Source organism: Hemicordylus capensis, chromosome 1 (genome assembly GCF_027244095.1).
Source record: "Hemicordylus capensis ecotype Gifberg chromosome 1, rHemCap1.1.pri, whole genome shotgun sequence".
NCBI classification, from domain to species: domain Eukaryota; kingdom Metazoa; phylum Chordata; class Lepidosauria; order Squamata; family Cordylidae; genus Hemicordylus; species Hemicordylus capensis.
The window spans coordinates 370,154,043-370,171,219 of record NC_069657.1 but is presented as its reverse complement, the minus strand read 5'-3'; the positions used below and the strand labels follow the sequence as shown (position 1 = coordinate 370,171,219).

Below are 17,177 nucleotides of genomic sequence, written 5' to 3'. Positions count from 1 at the left end.
TCCTCGCTGGTACTATATTGGGCAGCAGTGATATAGAAAGATGCTGAAAGGCATCATATCATACTGTGCAGGAGGAGGCAATGGTAAACCCCTCCTGTATTCCACCAAAAGAAAACCACAGGGCTCTGTGGGCGCCAGGAGTCAAAATCGACTTGATGGCCCATATTACTAGGAAAGGATGAAAAGGAGGGAAAGCACAATCTTGCCTTGGAATTCTGCCTTTACTCTCCTGTGAACTAATTCATTCAGTTTATCTGGGACCTTTGGCTCCAGACTAGAATGTGGGCACCAATGACAGTATATCTTTCTGGTGCTCCATGTTTCACTATGGATACAAATGTGTATTGGTGCAAGCATTTATAAAGTGGTGTGGATTGAGAGTTTCTGTGTCCTTTCTTGGGAATCTTGCTGGTAAAGTCAAAATTATGTGAATCTATCTTGAGCTGATTGAATTGGAATGATTAACAAATAAACAACCCCCCCCCACACACACACACAGTTTATGAATCAATATTTTATCATTTGCTCCAAAAACCTCTTGGGAACAGAAATGTACATGTGTGTAATTCAGCAGTTCCTTCATTCTCCTTCTTTTAAAAAAGCAAATATGTTTTCCATTCTACTGGAACCTCACCCATCTTCTTGTATTCTGCTTCTGGTGATTCTCTTGCAACAAAACAGCAAAATGAACTGTCTTATTGTCATCCTGGGCTCTTTGTCCTTGAAATGTGTTGGGAGAGTCTCTGTTACACAATTTATGCCACAATTTCTTTTTATAAGATTGACCTGGACTAGATAATTCATTATTAATTCCCATTTAGGTGGTGGTAGATGTTGTTATGATAATATAAAAATCAGGAATTAAAGATAGTTTTCACCCTTCTTTGCTTTGTTTTTGGACTAATGTAGCCATCATGGTTTAATTTCACTCTGCCCCACTCTTGAAATAGCCAATCTTTCAGTGAGCATGGAAAGGCTGAACCAGGAATTTTTTTTATTTTTTTTTTAGGTATGTGCAATTTATCACCAACAAAACAGTTTTATATTCCTTCTAATGCTCGAGCCAATTGCATCTCAAAATGTAATTTTCTTCAAGAGAATGTTTTTTTCCCCTTTCCTCCCCCCCTCCCTGCCTTCTCCATTCCTCTATCCTTCCTTTGCTTTTTTGGTTGCTTGCTTTGACTTCTTGGTGTTTACCTGGATGTGTAGTGGAAACTAACATATTATAGTCCTTTTAGATTTCATTAGAATGTCTTTACATATATTAGTGCTATGTTCAGAATCTAAAATGTTCCATACACATATGTAAAGTACTTTTGTATGTTCATGGATGAGTTGCCAATTCCCTTTCCAGCTGCAGCCATAGTTTCCAAGACACACAAAAATAATCATTTCACTTTATTCCACACCATCTGTTTGCGTGCAAGCCTTGGGACTGAGACTTTCCTATTCATTCTTTGTAAAGTGCAATGTATGTGACTGGTGCTATATACATAAAAATAGCAATGCATGTTCTCAGTTTCCATTTGTGACAGAAGTCTAGATTATGTGGGTTCCACCATTGTCTGCTGCTCTACAGTACCTGGCTTCTATACTCTGTCCCAGTTCCACCCAAGCCTGCATAGGACTGTCCTTGTGGCCTTCTTTAAAACGTTTGAGGCTGTGCCATCAAAATTTTAGCGTTTGCTTAATAACCATCAATATATTTTCTGTATTCTTATATGTTATACTTATACTTGCAACTCAAACAACAGAAATCTATTGGCACATGAAATTAAATAATACTAAAGACTGAGCTCATGTACTTTAAGATAGTTAAAGAAAAAAGATTCCTGGGGTTGGTTCAGATTGCAAAAATAGCTTTGCGTTGGGGAAGAAATCAGAGACTGATCTGAAGTTTCTCCTTATGCTTCTTGCAAGCTTCCTCTTTTGAATAAAATGAAAATAAGCCACAAGGGAGTTTTGAGCTTTAACTGGACTTTAACTAACCCATCACAGTAATGAACATAATTATTGTGACTTTTTAAAACCTGCAGCTAAGTGTGATCAGTGAGCATAGAGTCACATTATTCATGTATTTTTGTAACAGGCACATAACCACATATGTAGAGCGGGGCGTGCATTACTCTTTTGTCAAGCTCTAGTGGTAATAATAACGTTTTGATTAACAATGTCACAACATATTTTTGTAATTTATAATTAATGCAGTGTAGCTTTTTTATTTTTATAATCATGATGTGTCAATCCACATTTTTTGTTATGAAGAAGCATTCACGTTGTCTAGACAAGTAGTGATGGACTGCACAGGCTGTGCACATAGTTACTTATCTTTTATTCTGCATATGACACACACAGTTTTTTTTCAGGAAGGGATTTTATGTGCTTCTCTTTGTAAGGGCCTAAGCACAACGGTAAGTCAGTTCCAGCTAAAGGCATCTGGAAAATACAATTTTATGCACTCTCAACAGTGACTCATTCCATACTGAAGAAAGCATTAAGTCTTTGGTTAACAATGAAAAAGTTGCATTTTTGTGGCTTGTCTTCTTTATGATGGGGGGTGGGGCGGGGGGAAAGCAACCCAGAAGATATTTGAGGTCCTATTTACAACGTAGCAAGGCTTTCAGCATATAACTGTAATTGAACATAAAAGCATTTAATTTTTCGACCACAAAGTGTTTCTTATTCAGATAAACCTGTCAAGTTGAGGAAACGAGCAATAATCTTGGATTAAAAGCGCATGACCCAGAAATCTTTACAAGTAATCTTACAAAAGGCTTCCCTCATTGATTAGTGTTTTAAGACTCTTATTTCCTCTGAATTTGCTGTCCTAAGAGAACAGTACAAAAGATGTCAGACTGCAAGTTTACTTAACAGCCATGTACATTCTAATTAGGTTGTTCCTGCATTCTCATATTTATGAGCAGAACACTTTAGATGTAGCATTCGCATTGACACATGCGTCCTCATTTTATACATTAGGAAACATAGGAAACAGCCATATACTGAGTCAGACCATTGGTCTATCTAGCTCAGTATTGTCTTCACAGACTGGCAGTGGCTTCTCCAAGGTTGCAGGCAGGAATCTCTCTCAGCCCTATCTTGGAGAAGCCAGGGAGGGAACTTGAAACCTTCTGCTCTTCTCAGAGTAGCTTCATCCCCTGAGGGGAATATCTTGCAGTGCTCACACATCAAGTCTCCCATTCAGATGCAACCAGGGCAGACCCTGCTTTGCTATGTGGACAAGTCATGTTTCTACCACAAGACCAGCTCTCCTCTCCAAGAGAGAAGAGAAAATGGAACGGCAACCAGAATAGTGTTGTATGTCTGAATGAGAACCATGCAATGAGCCTTTTCAAAGCTGCTGAGAAGGGCTGGCATACTGCACAATAGTACGTCAGCCTAATAAATTTTCATGCACACAAGTTGTGCAAATACAAAATTTGCACAAATGATGTTACATGAGAGTAAGCCCATTGGAAATAATGGGCTTATTCTTGCATAACGTTTGTGCAGCTTGTGTCCATGCAAAATTAGTAGGCTGGTGTACTGTTACACTGTACAGTATGTCAGTCAATGTCATGCAACCAAGGCTTTCCCATTCAGTTCCGTTTTAGAGAATGAAAAATATGGGAGTAAATGCACTGCAGCGAACTGAATTTAGTTTTTATTGCTTTTTAAATAATGGACAACAGTGGATGCCATGTTTCTGTCTACCCACCCATCAGTCTTTAAGCTTTACACTTTGGGGCTATAAAGTATAAGTATTCCAAAAGCCTGCAACTGATAGTGATTCTGAAGACATTTTATGCAGAAGTTATTCTTCACATCTCCACCTGCTGCCTCTCATTTTAGGATAGAATGTTCCATAACTCCTTGTGAGAAATAATGTGGTCAACACAATCCTCTTGAAATTTGCCACCCATTATTTTTTGTTTTTGTGTTGGAGCACATTTCAGCTAAACCTAAAATAACATTTCATGGAAATAGGGAAGTTGTCACACTTCACAATTCAGATGCTGTTGTCATCTTTTTGGACATTTCATTTTCAGGATTGAAATTTGTCAAAATTTGAACTTTGATGTATCAGTGTCAAAGATTGGTGGCTATTGTGTAAGCAGTCAACATTGGAATTATCTACATGTCAGCTGATTGATAGTGTCAAATAATACTGACTGCTGAAGCATGTCAACTCAGTCAAATATGAAATGCTTCTACAAGGTGTTCGCTTTTCAAGTGGTGGTGCTGAATATTATATATTTACTGATCCAGAGAATATTTGGAGAATGCTCACCGCTTAATTTTACAGGGTAATTTGGGAGGTTAAAACTTTTCAGAAGCTGTGTAGACAATACTAGAGCTAGATGGACCAGTGGTCTGTCTGACTCCATAGAAGGCAGCTTCTTATGTCCCAGAGTCAAGCTGTCTGTAGATGTCATTGGTAGTTTCAAAGGAAAAGGAGCCAGGGCCTTAGTTATACTCTCTTGTCGACCTTGCAGAGAGCAAGCTAATCAGACACCAATTTCTTTTTTTGGCTAATGTGTCAAGAATGTGTGGTTGAAGAACCCTACTGCATTTTTATTGGTGTGGATATATAGGAACATAGGAAAGTGCCTTATACCTAGTCAGACTATTGGTCCATCTAGCTCAGTATTGTCTACACCAGCTGGCAGCAGCTGTCCAAGACTTCAAGCAGGAATCTTTTCCAAGCCAGAGGTTGAGCCTGAAAATTTCTTCATGCAGAGCAGATGCTCTACCACTGAGTAGGGATGTGCATGGAACCGGTTGGGCTGGTTTAGTTTGAGTCTGGACCAGACTCGAAACTGACTGGGCCAGTTCAGTCGGGGACCCTCTTGACCCCCTCTGGCTTGGTTCGGTCTGGCAGGATTCATGGACCTTTATATGTAATTTTTTTTAACCTTATTCCCCTCAGGGGAGTTCCTGAAGGCAGCGGGGTGGCGGCGTGGAGGCTCCCCCTCCCCCACCGGCTCTCCTTATTGCCCCCTCTGGCCAGTTTGGCTGGCTCTTCAGCTGATTTTCAGCCTTCTCCCAGCGGCACGGCATCCATTTTGGAGGTCGTGCGCCTGCGTGATTGGCCTCTGCATACCAGGCCATGCAGAGGCCAATTGTGCAGGTGCACGGCCTCCAAAATGGCCACTGTGCCACTGGGAGGAGGCCAAAAACCAGCCAAATTGGCTGGAGGGAGCAATAAGGAGAGCCGGCAGGGGAAGGGGGAACTTCTGCCAAACCCCCCCCCCCAGCCTCCAGGAACTCCCCTGAGGGGATAAGGTAAAAAAACATTACATATAAAGGTCTGCAAACCCTGCGAACATTCAGGGGGTGTTTGGTCCGGGGTCAGATCGAACGGGGTGGGGGACAGGACGGATAATAGGTAAGGTATTTCCCCCTTGACCTGCCATGTTAATAACATGGTCCTGTTAATAACATGTTGATAATTCAGAGACTATCAACAAAGTTTTGTCTTTGCCATGATCTGGGAAATCTAACAGTGAAAAACTGCTAAAGCAAAGATTGCTAGCTTGTAGCCTTTGACATTTTGATTATATCATGTGTATGTATATATTAAATATTTTTGGTAGGTTATATATCCCCTTTCTCCTTACGTTATATAGCTTGTTGTACAAAGAATAAGAAAACTGTATAAAAAGAGGGGAAGGAATCAAATGTTGACACCTACCAGTATTTGATAGGATAGTTAACAAACTTGTTAATACATAATTAAAACATCAAGCATGGGTTTTCTTCAGAATTCGCAACAATGTTCCTTGCATTGCAAGTACGACGACTTCTTTGGACTTGTCATTTATCAACAAGATTACTCTTAAACTATATATATATGTGTATATGTATATGTGTGTGTGTGTGTGTGTGTGTGTGTGTGTGTGTGTATTTCCTAATAAAGACCATTCCTTGAAGGATATTTATTAAGGCCAAGTGTGCTTTTGGGAGGCATAATTTAATAATGTGTACTAAGGCAGCTACTTGTTTTTCCTTTTTCCTTTTTTTTTTTTTTTTTGGACTGTCTCCATTTTGAACTCAGCAAATAAGGCAACATCTATTGGGTAATGGTGATAATGATCTGACATTTATTTAGCACATTTCAACTAGATAGATCCCAAATGGCTTTATAAACGGTCCCAAATGATTGTACTAATTGTGTACAGTACATAAGAAGCACTTCACTCAGCATTAAAATGAAAGTACTGGTGGATCAGCTTAGTGTCTGGATTATTTACTTTTTGTAGTTGTATACTACTGGCAGTGTTATTACACTTGGTGGTGGATGTTTTTTCTTTCACTTCAAAGTAGAGAATGGTGAAAACCTTCAAGAAAATCTGTCTTCCAAATGTGACAACTGAATTTCCATGGATTTTCTAGAATCCTATCTGGATTTTGTTGAATACTGGGGTTTCTGCAGGGCTCCCTCAGCACCTGGTGGCCTCTCTACATCTTTGTAGAGAGCTCTGGATATAATATCAGCATATGATACATGTCAGCAGACATATCAGCATATGTCACCAATATGCTGCTGTCTGGAGTTTCTGCAAAGGTTTTGGTCTGTATATCACAATCTCTGCCACTTACATGGAATCATTTAACAAATGCAGTAGCAGTGAGGAGGATCAATTCCATGTATGAAAACTAGGGTTGCTAAATCCAGATGGTGAAAAAAGTTGATATTCCCTCCCTTAAAGGCAGGGAGAGTCACTCTAGCTTGCACTGCCCAATGTAGCATGGTGCGATCTCCCTTCAAAACGGTGCTGTGTGGCCCCATTAGGGAGGTTGACCACACCCTGCATCTGACAACAGATGTGGGGGCGGTCCTCTGCATCTGATGTCAGATGCAGGGGGTGGGGCCAGGGGTCTGTGGTGGCGGCCAAACATGGGCCGCTGCCAGCCTCGCTCTGTGCCTGGCCACTATGTGAAAAAGTATGCTGTACTAGATGGGCCTTGGGCCTGATCCACCAGGGCTGTTCTTATGTTCTTTAAAAAAGTATTTGGTCCCCAAAATAGTCACATGTCCTCTATAAAAGTCTCTAGTTGGCAACCCTAACAAAAACTGTATGGTTTTGATAGGGCCCTATGTGCTGACAACACTAATGACATCATTAGTAATCATAATGACACACAACAAAACCGTAGATAAATATCTGTGTGCTGTAGAACACTCCAAAACTAGGTGGAACTCATTCCACATTAGCAGTGGATTCTCTTAAGGCAGGATCTCAAAAATTTGCAGTAAATACTGCTCACAGATATATTATAACCCTATAGTTAAGAGTGCAAATGTACCAGACCAATTAAATATTGCATTTGAGAGGCTTTATGAGGGCTGGTTGTAGACTATTTAGTGAAACCTGTTTGTTCTATAGTGTTGTTTTTCACCTGAAAGGTGGAGATATATTTCTAGTTTAAGTTATGTTTTTTAGATAATTCTTTTCCATTTGTATTTGAGAGAATTTTTAAAAATTGTTTTTAATACTAATTATTATATTATTTATTTGACAGATTTGTATAGCACCATAAACTTGTGCCTCATGGCAGTTTTAATGTCATTTTATTGTTTAATGTCATTTTATTGTCATTTTAAATGTTTAATGTCATGACCCCTGCTAACTTGGCAAAGAGGCACCTTTTAATGTGGTGATTCTCTTTATTTAGCAGGGGGAAAGTAACTGGCCCTATCCACCCCCAGTACAGTGCCTCCAGTGACTGTTGCTGGTGTCTATCTTACGTTTCTTTTTAGATTGTGAGCCCTTTGGGGACAGGGATCCATCTTATTGGTTTGTTATTTCTCTGTGTAAACCACCCTGAGCCATTTTTGGAAGGGCGGTATAGAAATCAAATCAAATCAAATCAAATAAATAGATAGATAAATTTTATTGTTTTAATTTGTATATAAAATAATAAAATGACATTAAATCAGAAAACAACTAAAATATCTATAAACATCAATAAACAACAGTCAACCAGTTAACTTATAGCTAAGCGAGGGCTTGATTAAACAAATGTGTCTTAAGAGGCCTTTTGAACGCTGCTAGAGATGGTGAAACTCTTGCCTCTGCTTTCCAGAGCCTCGGATGGCTATGGAAAAGACCCAACCCTGATGATGCAACCGGACAATCTGGTGGCAATCAAAGGCAGTCCTCTGCAGAAGATCTTAATAATTTGTGAGGTTCATATTGTGGAGGTTTGCATGAAACTGCCTTGAAGAGCCATATAAGCATCATATCTTGGGTTCAACATCTTGAGTTCAATATCTTGAGTTCTCCCCTGCTAACTGAGCAAAGAGACACCTTTTTGAAGTGGCGATTAGGGATGTGCAAAAAATTTCGGGCACAGAACGATCTGTGCCCGAAACGAACAATTTCAGGTGATTCGGGGCCAACCGAATCACCCCCGATGCCCCCCGAATTTTTTCGGGCACGAGCCGAATCACCCGAATTTCGGCACAAAAAATTCGGGTGATTCGGTTCATGGTTGATTTTTGGCGATTTTTTAAAGTTTTAGTGACTTTGGGGCAGTTCGGGGGCATAGCATGGGATTTGGGCAAAAGGAGTGGGGTGGGGTGGTAGTGCCTAATGGGTGCAGGCTACCACCCCAATTTCAGGGGGATTGGGCAAAGGGCTGATTTTTGGTAAATTTCTGAAAATTTCATGTCTTTGGGGCAGATTGGGGCATATTGGGGCAGAAAGTGGGGGCTGGGGCAGAATAGTGGGGTGGGGTGGTAGTGCCTAATGGATGCAGGCTACCACCCCAATTTCAGGGGGTTTGGATAAAGGGGTGATTTTTTGAGAATTTTTGAAGTTTTGGTGACTTTGGGGCAGTTTGGGGGCAGAAAGTGGATCTGCCCCAAAATAGTGGGGTGGGGTGGTAGTGCCTCATGGGTGGAGGCTACCACACCAATTTCAGGGGGATTGGGCACAGGGGTGATTTTTTGAGAATTTTTGAAGTTTGGGTGTCTTTGGGGCAGATTGGGGGCAGAAAGTGGATCTGCCCCAAAGGAGTGGGGTGGGCTGGTAGATAGTGCCTGATGGCTGGAGGCTACCACCCATCCCCAATTTAAGAGTGATTGGGCAGAGGGGTGAATTATGGTGAATTTATTTGTATGAGGTTTGTCTTCATAAGGTGAAGTGTGCTAAATTGATTGCTTCCTCATATTATTCATAGTAAAGGAAAGTGTGAAAAAGTGAAAGTGGGGTCATGAGAGTTGTTTAATTGAAAAAAATCTCATTTGCTATGATAGAATGAGAATTCACACCTCAGAAGTTTTTTCTGAGGTGTGAATTCTCATTCTATCATAGCAAATGAGATTTTTTTCAATTAAACAACTCTCATGACCCCACTTTCACTTTTTCACACTTTCCTTTACTATGAATAATATGAGGAAGTAATCAATTTAGCACACTTCACCTTATGAAGACAAACCTCATACAAATAAATTCACCATAATTCACCCCTCTGCCCAATCACTCTTAAATTGGGGATGGGTGGTAGCCTCCAGCCATCAGGCACTATCTACCAGCCCACCCCACTCCTTTGGGGCAGATCCACTTTCTGCCCCCAATCTGCCCCAAAGACACCCAAACTTCAAAAATTCTCAAAAAATCAGCCCTCTGCCCAATCCCCCTGAAATTGGTGTGGTAGCCTCCACCCATGAGGCACTACCACCCCACCCCACTATTTTGGGGCAGATCCACTTTCTGCCCCCAAACTGCCCCAAAGTCACCAAAACTTCAAAAATTCTCAAAGATCACCCCTTTGTCCAAACCCCCTGAAATTGGGGTGGTAGCCTGCACCCATTAGGCACTACCACCCCACCCCACTATTCTGCCCCAGCCCCCACTTTCTGCCCCAATATGCCCCAATCTGCCCCAAAGACATGAAATTTTCAGAAATTTACCAAAAATCAGCCCTTTGCCCAATCCCCCTGAAATTGGGGTGGTAGCCTGCACCCATTAGGCACTACCACCCCACCCCACTCCTTTTGCCCAAATCCCATGCTATGCCCCCAAACTGCCCCAAAGTCACTAAAACTTTAAAAATTCACAAAAAATCAGGACTTTGCCCAATCCCCCTGAAATTGGGGTGGTAGACTCTACCCATTGGGCACTACCACCCCACCCCAAAATTTTGCCCCTGGGCCCCTTTTTACCCCCCCGAATCGATTCGGATTCGGATTAAATCCGAATCCGAACCGAATCAAGGGTGATTCGGGTGACCCAGATTCGGGCACAAAACAGAACGGGGGTGATTCGGCTCGGGTCCGAGCCGAATCACCCGAAAATCCGAATTGCACACCCCTAGTGGCGATTCTCTTATATTTAGCAGGGGGAGAGCAACTGGCCCTATCCTACCCCAGCACAGCATCCCTCCATTGGTTGTTGCAAGTATATGCCTTAGGTTTCTTTGTAGATTGTGAGCCCTCTGGGGACAGGGGACCATTTTGTTTATGTATTATTTATTTTTCTATGTAAACCACTTTAAGAACTTTGGTTGAAGAGTGGTATATAAATATTCGTAGTAGTAGAGACTATAGACTATAAACAAGACTATAGAAATAGGTTAAATATTAAAGAAGGCATGAAAGAGATAATTGTCTGACAAGGAAGACTGAACTGTGGGCTATAGATAGATAGGTAGCCCTTTCTCATGTGCAGTGAGGCTACCTGTTTTGCGGGGAGGAAGCCTGAAAGCGTTTACCTCCCTGAAGACGTTTGTCCTGCCATCCCTGCTGGTATCTCCGAGGGTCAGGGTTCCAGGATGTGTCACCCCGCCCCGCGTCACCCTGCCCCCTGCAGCTCAAATAATGCATGCTGCATTATGGGGATGCCCCTCCCCTCCTGGAGTCTGCCAGCTGCGGTTGCAAGCAGCGGTGGCTGACACACGATCAAATAAACAGGGTTAGGAGAGCACTCACTCTCCTAAACCATTTAGAAGGGAGGCTCTGTAAACGGGTTTGCGGTTGTGGTGCCAGCGAAATCAGGCCCGAACCCAGTGGTTCATGCACGTGCAAAACCGAGTTGGCTTACCTTAGCCCGGTTTTGCACGAGCATATGAATAGCCTCAATTTGTGTATGTTTGTTTATAGATGTGTGTGTATATATTATATACTGTATGTATCTTAGACAAACACAAGTCCAGAATCCTAGGCAGAAGTCTTTCCCATTACTTACTACCTGATCCTTTTAACTAGAGGATGCCAGCTGAGCATAATGCAGAGGGAAGAGGAGGGAGTAGAACATGATGCATATCCAAGTTACATATTGGAAGAGACATTCTTCTCTTTGATATCTTAGAACCCCCTCCCTTCCCTCTACTTACCATGTCAGAACTGGAGAGTGCACTAAAGAACTGGAGAATGTCATAAGGGGGCATGAGATTGTGTTAATGCTTCCTGATAAATTCTGCCTACAGTCTTCAAGTGGAGAATTCTGCCTACAGACTTCAAGTGAGACTTAATGATTTTGTGCTATAATAACTAGAAAAAAGCCTGTGGCGTGCCTTGTAATCATGTGGGTGTGAAATCTACATGTTAAGTGGAGCAGTATGACAGGAGTTACAGAGGAGGCAGCAATCATATTTCAAAAGTAATATCTAGACCAGGCTTTTGCATCACGGCAGTTCTGTGAAATGTGATAGGCCAAGGCACTGTATTTTACGTGATTCCTATAAATGAAAATATCAACCCTGAGTATGATACCTTGGTTTGTAGAAATCACTTAAGTCACAGTTTTGCAATTCAGACATCATGAGAAATTGTGATTTAACAAACTGGAAAGTTTGCATTTAGTTAGGTGCCCAAGGGGAAGTGGAGGAGAGCCATTCATGGTCTTGTTGCCCCTTCGTTGCTCACCTGCAACGTATCAAAGCATGTTGTTTTGGTGGCCGCCTGGCATGGTGCAGGAAGGGAAGAGGAGCCGAGGTTGAGACAAATATATGCCTAACTTATCTGCTCTGGTTTTTGGTGTAAAGAGTATCTATTTGTATGATGGAGAAAAACACAAAGATTTGCTCATGGGTAAACTTTTCTTGTGAAAGCAGTAATTTGTTTCAAAGGCTGTGTTGTTTATAGGATAGACCTTCTGCACTGAAAAAAATATAAATGGCATACTTAAAATTTTTGCAAATGCATGCTATTTACATAATCCTTTTCACAGTGATATACATAATGTTTTCATGTTCTGTTTGTGTTTAGTATTAATTAAATGACCAATTTGTCTTTTAATGGATCTTAAAAACTCTCACATTATTATTTCATTCCATCTTTGTTCTCAGATTATGACCAGAGAAAAAACTGGTAATATCAATAGTATTCGTCTAGGTGGTCTGCCCAAAGACTCCCTCACATGATTTTTTAAAATTCAAAACAAGGAAGCTGCACTTCTTAGTATTATCTCTTGGTTGAAAGAATTTAATACATGTTAATGCAATATACAATATTATATTATACAAGTGAATTTTGGCCCGTTGAATAACGGGCGCTAGTAATGGCGCTCCTGGCCCCCCGCTGCCATTCCCCCTCCCTCTGCCATAAGCCCCCCTACCTTTAAGGGCCAAATCGGCCCAGGCACTTGCCCCCGCCAGGCCGGGGAGACGGAGGCCGGGACCGGGGGCGGAGCGGAGGCCATGTAACTTTAAAAAAATTTTTTACTCCCGCGGCTGACACCGCCGACCGCCCACCCTCCCTCCCAGCTGCCGAGTCCCCCTTACCCTGGCCGACTGCTGTCGGCTGAAGACTGCCCTCAATTTAAGAGGCAGAGAGGAGCTCGCAAGCAGAGCTCCTCTCTGTGCAAAGCCTCTTGCCGAACTGCCGCTTTGGGCGCTTGCGTCCCTTGCGCCCAAAGCGGCAGTTCGGCAAGAGGCTTTGCACAGAGAGGAGCTCTGCTTGCGAGCTCCTCTCTGCCTCTTAAATTGAGGGCAGTCTTCGGCCGACAGCAGTCGGCCAGGGTAAGGGAGACTCGGCAGCTGGGAGGGAGGGTGGGCGGTCGGTGGCGTCGGCCGCGGGAGTAATTTTTTTTTTTAAAGTAACATGGCCTCCGCTCCGCCCCCGGCCTCCATCTATTTTGGCCAAGGCGGCGGCTCCGCTGCCGCCTCGGTAACTTTCCCCCGCCGCTGCCGCTCCGGCTTCTTCGGGGCGGCCGCTTCTGGCCGCCCAAGATGGCTGCCGGTGCCGGCGAGCATGTCTCCCTTGCCCTGTTCTGGGCCTGCGCTTTGCGCAGGCGCAGAACAGGGCAGGGAGGCACGGACACACGCTTGGTGTCCGTCCACGGACGGACACCAAGCGTTTTATTAGAGAGGATTAATATAGGCAGTCTTGCAGGAAACAGATTATTTAGACCCGTTTTAGAATGGCTTTCGGGCTGGCTATGGGGTGGAGACTGCCTTGGTCAGCCTGATGGATGATCTGCAATTGGGAATTGACAGAGGAAGTGTGACTCTGTTGGTTCTTTTGGACTGCTCAGCGGCTTTTGATACTATTGACCATAGTATTCTTCTGGAGTTGGGGGGTTGGGGGTGAGAGGCACTGCTTTGCAGTGGTTCCACTCTTACTTCTCAGGCAGATTGCAGATGGTGTCCCTCAGGGACTGTCATTCTTCAAAATCTGAACTCTGGTATGATGTCCCTCAGGGCTCCATATTTTCTCCAATGTTGCTTAACATGTACATGAAATCGCTAGGAGAGATCATCAGGAGATGTGGTGCAGGGTGTTATCAGTATGCAGATGACACCCAAATCTTTTTTTCCATGTCAACATCATCAGGAGAAGGTATAACCTCCCTAAATGCCTGCCTGGAGGCGGTGATGGGCTGGATGAGGGATAACAACCTGAGACTGAGTCCAGATAAGATGGAGGTACTTATTGTGCGGAGTCGGAACTCAGGAGATGATTTTGATCTGCCTGTTCTGGATGGGGTCACACTTCCCCAGAAGGAAAAGGTACACAGTCTGGGGGTGCTTCTGGACACAAATCTCTCCCTGGTGTCCCAGGTTGAAGCAGTGGCCAGAAGTGCCTTCTATCAGCTTCGGTTGATACACCAGCTGCGTCCGTTTCTTGAGATAAATGACCTCAGAACAGTAGTATATTTGCTGGTCACCTCCAGCCTTGACTACTGCAATGCACTCTATGTGGGGCTGCCTTTGTATGTAGTCCGGAAACTTCCGTTGGTCCAGAATGTGGCAGCCAGGTTGTTCTCTGGGTCATATTGGAGAAACCATATCACTCCTATCTTAAAAGATCTACACTGGCTGCTAATAGGTTTCTGGGGGGAAAATACAAGGTTTTGTTTATAACCTATAAAGCCCTAAACAGCTTAGGCCCTGGGTGTTTAAGAGAATGTCTTCTTTGCTATGAGCCACACTGCTCACTGAGATCATCTGGAGAGGTTCGTCTGCAGTTGCCACTGGCTTGTCTGGTGGCTACTTGGGGATGGGCCTTATCTGTTGCTGCCCCAAGGCTTTGGAACGCACTCCCTGCTGAAATAAGAGCCTTCCCATCTCTTACAGCTTTTAATAAGGCAGTCAAGACACATTTGTTCACCCAGGCTTTTAATTAGATACTGTTTTAAGAGTTTGATGGTTTTTCATAGTTTCAATGTTGTTTTAAATTTTAAATTGTTGTAATGTTTTAACCTTTTACTTGTTGTTTTTATTGTTTTGTTGTAAACCGCCCAGAGACTTGCATTTTGGGCGGTATAAAAATACGTTAAATAAAATACATACATACATACATACATACATACATACAATGGGATAAGCTCAATAGGGACACTAAACCTATTGTAATTCTTTTATGCAGCTGAAGTGGGCAATTATAGTAGCAGCACAGAGTGTGAAGTCAAAATATTGCTACTTCTATAGCGGGCCCAAGGTCCACCCCTCTCAAAAAGGTAGATGCTGTTTAGAGGGATTCTTCCCAAATGTCCAGTTTAGCACTGAAGTGCCATATAGGAAGCTGTCAAATGAATATACATCAGTAAGATATAATTATGTTTGCAGTCACACTACACTGAATTACTACCAGGTCTTCAAAGTATAGGTTTGTGATAGTCATGTGCACGGACCGGTTCGGAGGCCATTCTAAAGGCCTCCAGACCGGTCTGGACACGGGGTGGTTTTGGTTCGGGAGGATGGGGTGGGGGGTTCCAATAAGAAATGGGGGGGTGTTACTCACCCCGGAGACAACCATGACGTATTTCACTGAGCACTCGGGCGGCAGGATATCTCCCTGCCTCCCGCTTCCTTCCCCGCTTGGCGCCGCGGCTCCTCGTTTTGAATTAAGAATTGGGCGGCAGGACAGCTCCCAGTCCCTGCCGCCCCCTTCAAAGCCCCGCTTGGCTGGCGGCCGCCCCCTTCAAGTCCCCTGCAGCCCCCAAGGGGACCCCTGCCGTCCCTTCCCCTTCCCCTTCCAAAAGATCAGCACTCGGCAGGAGAGCTCCCTGCCGTCCCTCCCTTCCCCTTCCCCGGCTGGGCGGCAAATGGCTTAGAAGCCATTTGCCGCCCAGCCGGGGAAGGGGACAGCAGGGAGTTCTCCTGCCACTCATTTTTAAAGAGAAACTTTTACTTTTCTTTTAAAAAATGAGCGGCAGGAGAACTCCCTGCCGTCCCCTTCCCCGGCTGGGCTGCAAATGGCTTCTAAGAAATGGCTGGGCTGCAAATGGCACCTGGGAGGGAATGATCCATTGCTATGACATAGCATCATTCATTGGTGTACTCCAGGAAAGAAATGACAGTCCCTAAAAGACTTGCTTTTTTCCCCTCCCAGAAAGCACAGGAAATGACATGATACGTATATTGTTGCATAATTCCCAGTACATTGCAGAGGTAAGGGGAGAAATGGTGGCTGGCAGCACCAGGCTGTTGGGGGAAAGCAACAATGCTTTGAGTGTAGCTGTCACCAACCCCAACTATTCCCAGGAGACCAACATTTTCCATTAAAGCAAGCAAATGCTGCAACTAAAGGCAACCCATCCTTACCCTATGTTGAAACTTTCAGCAGAGTTCATAGGTCTCCCATGAACTTTGCCGAAAATACTCCATTCTCATGTCTGTCTGGACACCCAGCCACCCAGGAGCGGAGCCACCATTGAGTGGATGGCTTCAAAGAACCCAGGCTGCCGCCCCTCAGGGACACTAAATGGGGCTTGCATTTTTCTAATCACAGAAAAATACAAGCCCTTTTCACCTACAACTACTTGTCGAATACAAAAATATCTTCTTCTTTCTATCTGGATTTTATGCCAGAGAAAAGGAAAGTGATATTTTTGTACTTCATTTATTTTCATTTCATTTCATTTATTTGGGGGTTTCAGAGTGTCATTTGTTCTAAGGAAAGGCATTTTCCTAAGCAGTGCAGTGGCTCATGTGATCAGAAGAACTGAAAACACTTTAATTTGGGTACCAAGGAAATGTTTGGATCTTTACAGGTTAACAAAATCTGCTAGCTTCCTTCCCATCAAATTTAGTCTATTTTATATGGCAAAGTTTTTCCGTATTAAATCATAAGCTTTGGGATATTTAGAAACTTGAATTATACTCCATAAAATTTAGATTTATAAAGTGAAGCTGCTGACATAGCCATACTCTAAGTTGATGACATGGTAATTTATTCAAAGAAATTGTTGGGCATACTAATTTTTTTGTTGATGAATTGTAAAGGCTTGCTTATGTGTGGGTGGGTTTTTTTGGACGTACATTTTTAAAGTAATGCAGTTATAAGTCTTGACTTCAGTTGTATTTCATCGTGCAATTACTTTAAGTCCTTTGGAAAGTCATTGCATATGGTTGGTTGTTATGAGTATATGTGATACTATGTTTGCTTTCACTTTGAGATAAAGGAGGACTGCTTGTGTTCTCAAGTGACTTTCTCCTTAAGGAGCAAATAAAGTTTCCATGAGGTCATAATTGTGTTCCTTCATTTTGGCAAGCTTCTCAAAGTAGCCTGTTCTTGAATGCCAAATCAACATGCTGTGAGGTGCTTAATCAAAGGAAGTTTGTTCCGTGTTAATAATCCATTTGTTAAGGCATCCCTTCCATAGGTGCTTATATGACACTGTTGTTCACATACTGTTGGCATTATATTTATTTATTTATTTATTTATTTTTACATTATATCTCGCTCTTCCTCCAAGGAGCCCAGAGCGGTGTACTACATACTT

The 17,177-nt window shown here is 43.0% G+C and overlaps 1 protein-coding gene across 5 annotated transcripts in view; it reads left to right on the top strand.

The window, feature by feature from the left end:
- PRKN (parkin RBR E3 ubiquitin protein ligase) overlaps positions 1 to 17,177 on the top strand; it is a 1,235,051-nt gene that overhangs the window by 190,920 nt on the left and 1,026,954 nt on the right. For 2 of the 5 annotated variants that reach the window (XM_053295176.1, XM_053295147.1), the window contains exon 1: positions 11,342 to 11,470. The exons of the other annotated variants lie outside the window; for them this stretch is intronic. In XM_053295176.1, the coding sequence (XP_053151151.1) occupies positions 11,410 to 11,470 (61 nt within the window). In that variant the 5' untranslated portion in view covers positions 11,342 to 11,409. Of the gene's footprint in view, positions 1 to 11,341; positions 11,471 to 17,177 lie in introns of those variants that run through there. 5 annotated transcript variants of the gene reach the window in all.